Source organism: Talpa europaea, assembly GCF_964194135.1.
Source record: "Talpa europaea genome assembly, chromosome: 2".
NCBI classification, from domain to species: Eukaryota; Metazoa; Chordata; class Mammalia; order Eulipotyphla; family Talpidae; genus Talpa; species Talpa europaea.
The window spans coordinates 89650214-89661252 of NC_140068.1; the positions used below are offsets into that span (position 1 = coordinate 89650214).

The 11039-nt window shown below is 52.0% G+C and overlaps 1 protein-coding gene across 8 annotated transcripts in view; it reads right to left on the bottom strand.

The window, feature by feature from the left end:
- Positions 1-9291, bottom strand: part of FOXP4 (forkhead box P4) — a gene marked incomplete at both ends in the record, with an annotated part of 30809 nt that extends 21518 nt beyond the window's left edge. For all 8 annotated transcript variants that reach the window (XM_084228240.1, XM_084228239.1, XM_084228236.1 and 5 more), the window contains one exon: positions 9085-9291. In XM_084228240.1, the coding sequence (XP_084084366.1) occupies positions 9085-9291 (207 nt within the window). The remainder of the gene's footprint in view (positions 1-9084) is intronic.
- Between the last annotated feature and the right edge of the window lie 1748 nt (positions 9292-11039).

Here is an 11039-nt window from a genome sequence, read left to right on the forward strand (position 1 = left end):
CAGGCCACAGTGGACAACACAGTCAGTTCATGTAATTTATTTGTTGCCCAGGGGTGGGAGTAATGGTCAGACCCTGGGGTCTGGTCCAAGCTCCCCCTTCCAGATGCCCTGGACCTGTCACTGCTCTGCCCTCCACTCCCTACCACCACTTTCACCTGGGTAAGGGCATGATGGAAGCCCTTTCACCCAGGATGCCCCAAAAGATCTGAGACTTTCCAGAGTCCCACCACTCTGACACACCAGGTGTCAAAGGCTACACTGCCTGCTGGCTCTAGGTCCTGATGCGTCACTGGACTGCCCACCGAGAGGCATGGGAAAATGACAGCCCTCACCTCTGACAGATCCAGCCCCTCTTTCAGTGATGATGGCCACCAGGTGGTAACCTCCTTGAAACATCATTGCGGTGTATCCATCATTGGGCCACGCCCCGGCCACTAGCATAGAGCAGATATGTGGTGAAATTCATGTTATCTAGGCCGAGTGTGGGAGGCAGGCACAGGCTGAGGGAGCTGGGGAGTTAACATATGTACAGTGCCTTGCAGTTTTCAAAACACATCTACACACGTCTAATTGAAGCTTTATAATCTTGGGCTAGGCAGGGCAGGTGTCACAGTCTCCGTCTTACAGACAAGAAAACTGAGGCTCAAGGTCCACAGCTGGGGGTGGAGTCCAGACACCTGGGTCTGCCCAGTCTCCCTGCACCCCACTGAGGGGCTGTGAAGACCTCACGCATGGGCAAGTAAACCAAGTGAATCCACCTCCCCCCAGGGCCTGTGTGCTTTCAGCCATCTGAGTGCAAAGGGAGATGAAGCTGGTTGAGAGGGGGAAAAAAGACCAAGAAAAGCATCATTAGGAGAATGAGGGGCTCGGTTTCCTTTCCCGGAGGTACCCAAATGTAGCCTTGGGTGGGAAAAGGTATTTAGGTATTTTTCCCTTACCAGGGAAAAGTCATCACAGAAAACTGGGGGGAGGGACAGACAGAGAAGGAACTCAGGGAAGAACAGAAACTGGGAGCCACTTGGCCTCATAAACCTCGTTTTCCTCCTCCTCCTACCCCTTGGACCGAAAACCAAATGCCCAGCTCAGGGATTTGGGGGATAAGGTTTAGGGTCCCTGTAAGAGCCCTAAGTTTGCCCTCCACATACCAAATGACCTTAGGTGGGTCACTTTACCTCTTGGAGCCTTTTTCCCTCTGCAAAACAGGAGCCTGTACTTAGCTGGCAGAGCTACTGTGAAGGGTACATGGACAGTGCACATGGAGTACCCAGCAGTGACTGGCACCCAGGGGGTCCTAATGGACATTAGCTATTGTTACTATTATTAATCTTTCACATTCCCAGACAGCTCCTGGTCATCTGTCCAGTACCAGCCAGTACTAGCCAAACTCTTCCAGCCCACTCCTCCCCACTCCCCCTCAAGACTAAGAACTGAGTCTTGCTAATGAAGCTGAGCTCTCCTCCCCCCATTGCCCATTCAAAAGTCATTAGCGGGATCTCCACAATTAGGAACAAATGGCTTATAACGGATGGCATCCAGGGAGGGCAGCTGGGATGGAGGGAATGAAGCCAGAGTTCTGAGGGCAATAGGGAGCTGCTGGGCAAAAGGAAAAAAAAAAAACAAAACACATCTTATGATGGTAGGGTCTCTCATCCCCACCCCTCATGCCTGTCTTGACAATTCAGGGGGAAGGCACCTCTGCGCAGAGGCCAGGCGCAGGTCCTTTCTCCAGGTCCCAGTCTTACTTGTGTGTCTGGGAGGGTGTATGATGGGGTGATCAGGGAGACAAGCTTGAAGGGCTGAACTTGAGAGGATGGAGCAGTGGAGTCCCCCAGAGCACAGACCTGGTGAGCAGCAGTGTTAGTGTTTCTAATTTTCAAATTCTTATAATGACCTAATGGTGGATCATAATATCAACTTACTGGGTCAAAAAATAGCCATAAATAAACACACCTAAAAAACATAGGCATTCCTGGGTAAGTGTCAGCATCTTTTCATGAAACTGTGCCGGGGTTCCAAGTCAGATGTATTTCTTACTCTAGATCTCCAGCAAAGATTGATTTGCTTCATCAATGGAGAAATGGAGGTTGTAGAGATGCTTGCCTCCAATCATACAAGTGGCAGAATCAGAAGTGGACCCCCTTCGGCCAATGTGGGGCTCTGCAGAGGGACCAGGAGCCAGGAGCTGCCCAGGCAGGAGGGAGGACCCTGAGTACATTAGGGTTTAATTTGGATGTAGTGAGGGACAGCCAAAACAAGCAACCACCAAATTTTGTCAGCATCTAGCTAATTCTGACAAAACTGGGTCTAAATTGTCTTGCTGACTGATTTTAATTGGGTATTGGCTAGATTCAGGGTAAGGAAGGTAAGTGAGGGATGCTGGCCCATCCCAACCTGAAAAGCACCCCCAAAAAAGTCCCATCACCTGTACCCCAGGATCATACAAGGCATGACTGCTCACGTCTCAGTAATCTGTGAAGTATTTCAGAAGCCCCGAAGGACACTTGCACTAGATATGGGGGACCTGTGGATCTGCTTTAAGAGGGCCCCCCAGTAATGGGAGAGACAGCTCTGTGACACAGAGAGGGGCCAGCTCTGAGAGGATGGGGGGCTCTGCAGAGACCATGGGTGGGAGGCCACTGGCTACTTAGGCTGTATGGCCAAGGGAGACCTCCTGGGGAGACATTTAGGATGAGAGGACAAGATCCAACAGAAAAGGCCAGTGTGAGGGCCTCCCTGGAAGAGCAGGCGGTTGAGCGCTGGGCTGCGAAACTGCCCGCAGCCTCTGCAGCGCCGGTTCGATCCCCGGCTGCCGGTGAGGGTCCCACATGGCGCGGCAGACCTCTCCTGCCACTCCCGCTGCTCCCCTCAGCAGTGTATTTCGTCAGTCTGCCTGTTCTGTTCCCTGCTCTGGTGAATTCTCTCACCCTCCCGCGCTTCTGACTGTTCCCAGTGCTTGTATAAATAAATAAATAAATCTTTAAAAAGAAAAGAAAAAAAAGAAAAGGCCAGTGTGAGGCTTGAGAGAAGTCCCAGGGTATGGGAAGCCAGCTAACCAAGGAACAATGAATTTTTTTACTTTATTCTACCCTTGAAGACAAATCTTTGAGCGATCTGCAGCAGTGGCATAATCTCTGAGAATAGATACCTAACTCACAGTTAGTAAACATAGGTACCCAGGAAGTACTTATTGATTTGAATTCAACAGGCAAATTTTCTCCATATACTCCTGGCTCCGAGCAGAGATTGGAGGGAAGGGGTGAAGAGAGAAGGGTGAGGTCAGCGGCTCCAACCACTGAGGGTACTGACCCAGGGACATCAGGTTCTCCACCAGCCAGGCTTTGTCCTCCAGCAAAGAGACATAAAAATGAAATTACACAGAGAAGGGGGGTAAGGAGGGTGGGTGAGAGCAGACCATAAAAACCCCGAAGTGATTCTACACCTTTTTTCCTCGGGAAAAAAAAAAAAAAAGCTTTTTGGAAAAGGCTGTAAATTTTTTTTACACCAACCTCGTAAAAATGACATCGGCGCATTCTCAAATTAGAACCATTAAAATGAAAACCAGCAATGCACAGATACAGACAGGCCCACGTGGGTGGGAGACTCACATAGAGGGTGCACGGCTCTGTTTGGGACCTGTTCCCCACCAAGTGTCAAAAAATGCCTCCGTTCCACAAGGAACCCACCTCTCGCCCACGGAAGAGGAGTTAACAAATGACCTGGCAGAGCTGAAAAGGAAGAGCTGCTGCTTCTTCGTTTTCTCTGTTCCCTGTGCCCCCAGTAGCAGCACCTCGCTAATATTAGGGTGTAGCCCTAGCCCCTCTGGCCTCTCTAGGCCCAAATCAGCTCCATGGAGGGGGCTGGGAGAGGTAATGCCTAGGGGTTCAGAGAACCTGGAAGCAGGATGGCTAGGAGGGAGCTAAAATAGAGCAGGGTAGGATTGCAAGTGGTGGTGGGGGTCCACTGTAGGTCCCCCAGGGGTGCTTCCCTGCTCTCTACTGGGCCTGTAGACATCAGAAGTGGAAGTAGGTCTACTCCAGGGTCAGGGTCAGAGCTTCCTGCCCCCCCGCCACTAGCCACTTCTGCAGGTGATCTTGAGTGTGGGATGCAATTGGTGGGCATGAAATTCCCTTCGAAGGACTCCCACTGGGATTTCTCACAATGAAGGAGAAAAAGTAGCTCAGCCACTGAGGTTCCAGGCTGAGTTCTGCCCTGATGGGGTGGCCCTCGGATGCCACCTTCTTACGTCAATCCTTTGTGCTAAATCCTTTATCCGCAGAAGAAAAACACCCTTGCCTCCCTCCTCTCCTCTTGTCCCCCCAAATCCTAATCAGTAAGGACAAGAAAGTGGGCATAAAATGGGTTGTGAGGGGGAAGGAAAAGGGCTGGCCTCAGAATTCCTTGCCAGAGAAGTCAGTAAACGGTTAGCTCCTTCCAAGTACCAAGAAAACAAGTCTGGGGTCCCTTTCATGCCGCTGGCCCTCTCCTCTACCTTCTGCCCGCTCTCCCTTGGCACAGCTCCCCCTCCAGGGGAACTTTCTTTTTTGTTGGACTAGGAGGCAAACAGTCTTTGGCTTAGTGGCCCAGGAGAGGTACAAAAATGGGGGGTTAAGGTCCTCTCCCAACACAACCTGATCCCTCAACCCCACCTGGGTCACCTTGCTCCCCTGCCCCAGGGCTCACCCACCCAATTGGCTCCCAGAGGAGGGAGGAGCACTTTCTAAATACTACCCTGCAGTGGCTGAAGTCAGGGACTTCACTGATGGAAGTAGGAAGACCCAACTCTCTCTCTAGGCCCCCAGCACCTCCTAGAAAGGGGCTCTTCGACAGAAGAATCCAGAAGGTGTGGGACCAGAGATAACAGACAACTGTTGACAGCATGTGAAAGGGGTGCATGGACCATTTTACCTCTGAAACCTCCCCTTTCCACTCCCCCCCCCCCCGCCACCGCCCCCCATCACCAAGTAGCTTGGGCAGAGGAGAGCCAGATGGGGGAGGAAAACAGAAATCTCTTCCATTCTTCTTCTCCCCCTCCACCAGACTCCCGGACTCCCCCCCCCCCATTTCTTTGGAGGGGGGTGAGGTAAAAATCCATTAATGTGCAGAGCCCCCCCCCCCACCCTTTTGAATCTCCTCACAGGATGTGAACAGGGTGGGATTTGGCCCCATTGCCATGGCAACTGCAGTGGGAGTTCCCAGCCGCTAGGCAACCCTCCTGTGACCCTCACTGACCTGTCACCCCTGAAACCAAAGGACAATGGGAATGCGCGCTCCAGAGGCCCTGGATGCCTCTTAATGCCGCCAGCAGTTCTGCCTGCCCTGCCCCCATGCCTGGCCCCAAGGTCTTGCCATGTCCTCTACCTCCCAAAGCTGGCACACGCTTCTCCCAGCCCTCATTGCCCGGCACTGAAAGCCCGTGGGATATCCATGGAGTCCCTGGGGGAAGCCCACACACTGGGAACTCAGGCTAGGATAAAATGCAAGGCAACTTTCGGAGGGAAAATGGCCATCACAGAGGGGAAATGAGTGGGAGGGGGCAATAAGGAAGTAGACCTTGCCGTGGTGAAGGATGGGCCTGGGGGGCAGCTGGCATGTCTACTGGGCCCAGGGTATTCTTTACCAGCAGCTGGGGACCACAACTCCAGCTGGCCAGCAGGATACCCTGTGCAAAATAAGGCTCAATGCATGTCTGCTGAGTGCAGCATGCTCCAAGGCCTACTATTCTCCAGAGCCTTTCCTCAGGGTAGAGAGAAAGCCCCAGTGAAAGCCCCAAGGACAGCGTGGAGGTGGTGTACCTCCCTCCCTCACAATGAGGGGGTTGGGAGGAGGGAGTCAGAAGCTGGGGTGCTGAATGGTGAAATGGGGCAGCTGGCCAAGGACCCTCTCTCTCTAGTCAGCCATGTCACCCCCACCCCCACCTCTGTTTAAACAAGCTCAGGGCCTGCTGTTGCATGGAAACGGGCGCCTGCTCTTGTTCCAAAGTGACGTGGCTGCCCTCTTCAGCACTGTTTGTTTCAGCCGAAAGTCCTGTCACCGGCCTGACTTCTGACTCGCCCTGTTTATCTCTTGCTCCCCTCTGTCAACTCATTACTCCCAAAGGCCAAGATTGCATTTCTAGGGTTGTTTACCCAGAGCAGAGGGACAGGGCGGACAGGCAGACAGACAGACAGACAAAGGGAGAGGGGCCTGAGTAACCCAAGAAGGCATGAGGAGGAGGAGGAGGAGTTCACAGCCAGCAGACCCGCCCCCATCTCCTTTCTCCAGAGTGGCTGCTTAGGGCCAGCAGGCAGTGTAGCTTTTGTCTGTTTTAAGAGCCCCTTTAGGTTGAGAATGGAGTGTTCTCATTCACTCACCAACAGATGTTTATTTAGCACCTACTATGTCCTAGGCCTTGCTCTGTCCATTTCCCATAGGGGACTGTGTGAATGTGATTAGGGCAAAAGGAGGCTGCGTTGAGCCCTGACCTAGGAACTAGGAGACTGGAGGTCCAGCTGCAGCCTTTCCATGTCACCTGGACAAGTCACTGGTCTCTCTGGCTGGCCCCTCACCTGCAAAATAGAAATGTCTACCTCCCAGGGATGGGGAGGAGATTAAATGACACAGCATATGTGAACAAACCAAAGCACCGAACAGATGCAAGGTATTTGTTTGTCCTCGAAGGACTTCCTGGTTGGGGTTGAGAGGGAGGAGGAACCCGTTGGACCAGGCTCTCTGGCCTATACTTGCCCTACCCTACAAATGGTCAGGAACATTTCTTGATGGGGATACCATGAAGTGTGACCCCACAGCTTCATTCGTATATTGGGGGTGGAAGGATGGTCCACAGACTATTTCATTTTAATTGACAATTTTGTAATTTTAATTTTGCAGGGTTCTTTTCAGAGTTTGGCGCCAACAAAACCTTTCTTAAGTCTCAAATATTTTCCTTGGCCCTGGGCACTACGCCCATAGTGAGCCCAAATGGATAAAACAGTCCTCTGCAGGCCTCCAGCTCTCCACCCCAGTTTATTTGTGAAACAGATATAGGATTTTCCAGGACTTTGGGATATTCCCCAAAACAAACAGGAATAACTGGAATGTGGAATATAGACGGTAAAACACGCTGTGTGCATGCAGGGCGGAGAAACCTGATCAGCTCAGACAGTTCTGTCTCTCTCTGCCCCACACATCTCCCCAGTTAACCAGACATCTATATCACTCTTCTCTTTTTATTTCCCTCCATGCAACCCCTACACCCATTTCAAAATTTTTCATAGCTCTGTCTACACAGAGGTGTGGCTGGGGAAGCGTAGGCCATACAAAATGGGTGGCCTTGGAGATTTCTGGTGGGGTGTGTTTTGTTATTATTTTGAGAAAAGGTAGGATTTTTGCCTTTTGACCTTCTGTCCTCGGTAGACAGTCTGTATAGACTCCGAAGGTCTCTTCTCCAGAGACAGCAATGCTTAGAAAAGCTTGGGAGATGCCAGCAAATTCCCAAAGATCATCTCCCTGAGGACAGGACTCAAGCCCTTCCTGTTTCAGTCTCCACCATTTGCAAGAGAAGGTGAATTTTAAAGTTGGAAGTTCTGTTCATGTCTACATCAACCAGTCAGTATATACAGAGATTCCAGACCCAAATTGCACCCGATCCTAACAACCCTGTACTTTCATTTATTTTTTAAAATTTTTATGTATTTATGCATATAAGAACTGGGGTACAGGCCAGAAGTGCGGGGGGGGGGGAGGGGTAAAAGGATTCACCAGAGACAGAGGTGGGATCAAAACAGGCATTTCTACTGAAATACACTGCTAAGGGGAGCAGCGGAAGAGAAAGGAGAGGTCTGCTGCGCCATGTGGGTTAGCTCCCTGGCTAGAGATCGGACTCATGCTGCAGTGGCTGCTGATAGCTTGATAGCGCTGTGTTTTCAACCCTGCACCACCAGGGAGGCCCCACAACCCTGTACTTTTAGCACCAAGAAGGCCAAAGCTCAGTGAGGCCCATGACTTGGCCAAGGTCACACCATTGGCAAGCAGCTGGCTGAGACTTAACCAGCCTCTAGGGACTCCTGGAATTAGGTTCAATTCCTGTTAATGAAGGCTGACCAATGCAGTGCAGAGTGCCGGGCTTCTGACAGTCCTGCTTCTAGTCTGACTTCTAGCTCCAAGGACTGTGGTGGGAAACGTCCCCTTTGGGGCTATGGAGGGAGGAGCCCAGAGTGAAGTTGGGAGACCAGAGCTATGAGGGCAATGTGGGAAATGCCTCTGTGAGCATGAGACAGGGATAGGGAGGACTGTGCAGGACCCTACTTTTTCCCTCTCCTCAGCAGAACCCAGCCACTGTCAGTGATGTGAGAAACAGAGTCAAATAAGAGAAGAATCCGAAGGCCAGGGCTGGATGGGCCGGTTTTTTGAACTTGTCAAGCACAGATTCTCCCTTTTCTCTGGGTGGGGCCAAGACCTGGGCCCCTGTCATCACCCAATCAGGCTCCCCGCCCTCGGGCTTCTCAATCCTTACAGAGAGGCTGGTCTTTCCTGAACTCCCAAACTCTGCAGTTCTGGAGGAGAATGGTGGAGATGAGGAGGGAGAAGGAGAGGGAATATAGACAGGGATTCCCAGTCTGAGCCCTAAAAACAAAGGGCTTCCTTTTCCCAACTGCGTTGGCCACTAGTACCTGAAAGTTTCATCTATTCGCAGCTTGGGTCGGGGGCCCAGAGAGAGGTGGGAAAAGGTTTACAATACAAAGTAAAGCTACTCCTGTGTGCAAGCAGGCCTCCCTCTCCCAATCCTGTTAACCTGGCTGGTGTACAAGAGAATACAAGCAACCACCCACCCAAGACACACACCTTCAAGCCTGCTGCCCAGGGCATTTCTGGGACTGTCCTAAACTCCAAGATCTCAGCTCTCCTTCACCCACTCAGTTCTAGTTCTCCTTCTTGAAAGCAGGGCTCTCCCCCAGTTTTAGGGTGGCCACTAGATTGGGAGGGCACAGATGAAATCCCTATAGGCTGGACATTCAAGAATGTTCAAGTGAGGATGCACAGTGGGACCAGCACATCCGGATGGAGTGGGAAGAGACCCGCTGGCCGGGGAGGGGCGCCAGTTCCTACCTGTTGCTGCTGGAAGTGCAGCAGCTCCGCAGGGCTCATCTCACCGTTGCTGTCTGCGCCTGCAGCCGCGTCTCTGCCAGCACTGCCTCCAGCTGTGCCGGTAGCTCCAGCCCCACCGCCGCCATCAGCCTGCCCCGAGAGGCTGCCCACTCCGTTCTGACCAGATGGAGCCGACCTGATTGTCTCCGAGGCAGATTCCACCATCATGTCGCTCTAGCGGGACCTTGAAGGGGAGGAGAAACACAGGGGAGGGGCTGAGGCACGAGGCTGGGAGGGCAGGAAGGGCAGCAACTGATGCCCCTCAAGGCACCCCCCCCACCCTCCGTCCCGGGCACCTTTTCCTCAACTTCTTTTACGCAGTTTCAGGGACCTCTTTCCTAATGTAACCCTTTCCTAGGCCAGGGGGTAAGGGGCTGTTGCAAACTGAAGCCAAGGCCACACAATTGCCCCCCTCCCACACTTCCTCCAGGGGAGGAGCAGATGCCTTCAGCCTGCCCTCTGCATCCGAAGCCTGTTCTGGTTCTGGCCTCTTCTAGGCCAGGGCTTTGGGAAGAGGAGAGGAGGGATATTGAAAGGACTTGAAAACAGGTAAGCTATTTATTGGGACCTCACTAGTACTCCCCTAAACACCTGTAATGAACTTCATGTTGACTCTGGTGTCCCCCAAGGCAGGGCCTTCTTAAAGGGTCTCCCTCCTCAGGACACGGAAAGGCTCCAATCAATGCTTTTTTTCCACAGCAAAAATGGCTGCCATTTGCCCAGCACATGCTGGGAGCAAGACACTCAGCTGGGCAAGGCCCTGTGCATGCAGGCAGCTACACGCCCCCCTACTCTGACCTTCCCCTTAAAACCCTCAGCCCAGTCCCTGGCCAAAAGTAGACAGTTGATGTTTACTGTCTTTTCAGGCACTGTGATTTCATCTCACAAGAGCTTTGAGAGAGAAAAATGTAAATGCCCAAAGCCGATGTGGGGTGAGTGGATAAAGGACATGTGGTATAGACACAATGGACTACTACCCAGCTACAATAAAATAACATGAAGTCCTGGCACTCGAGACAACATGGACAGACCTCGAGGACATTATGTTAAGTGATACGAAGTCAGACTGAGAAAGACAAACACCACAGTTTTACTCGTATGTGGGAATTAGTGGTACTGATGTTTTTGGAGTTGCTGGGTTCATTCTGGATAAGGTTTCGCCAGAGCTCCCCTTTCACCAGCACCAGTGAGTTTCTCCACAACACAGAGACGTTAGTTATATCCAAAAGGACAGGTTTATTAAAAAGGGGGCAGGAAGGGCTGCCCCAAAGGGACAGGCTTGCTGAGAAGGCCTGCATGGTTGCAGGTGGGCGGCCTTGAGGAGAGCTGCCTCCGCTGAGGGAGGTCAGTGAGAAGTCCCTGCTTGGTACAGGTCACAGGCAGGAAAGAAGGCCGCTGCCCTGTGGAGGGAGAGAGAGTGGCAAAAAGGAGCACCTGCATTGGCACAGGTGGGCAGAAGGGCTGTTGCCCCCTGCCAGTGCCGAGATTGCAAGGACACAGTCTTCCTCTCTGGGAGGGACTCACTCCTTCTAGGAGTGGCTTGTTCTTGATTTTGAACAAACTATGTAGAATTTGAAAGGGGCCAGATTTCTACAATGGCCCTCAATCTGCATATCTTCACTTTCAGGTCTGCACTCCTGTCACCACCTACTGCAGTCTGATACCTGCAGGGGTCTTGTGCTTTGTGATCTAGGCCTTTGCACAGAAGGATCTCAGTTCCTATGGCTGGGTTAATGGCTGTGTTAATCCCTTCTACCCCACCTCCAGCTCTTGGCATTGTGAGCCAGGTTTCTGATCCTGTGGCACCTCCTTTCTAGTTTTTCTATCCTTATCCTCCATCAGTACCAGAAGGGAAGGGGTTAAGAGGGCAGTGAGGCAAATATAAGGGGTTAACTGTGTGAATGCAGAACTGGACC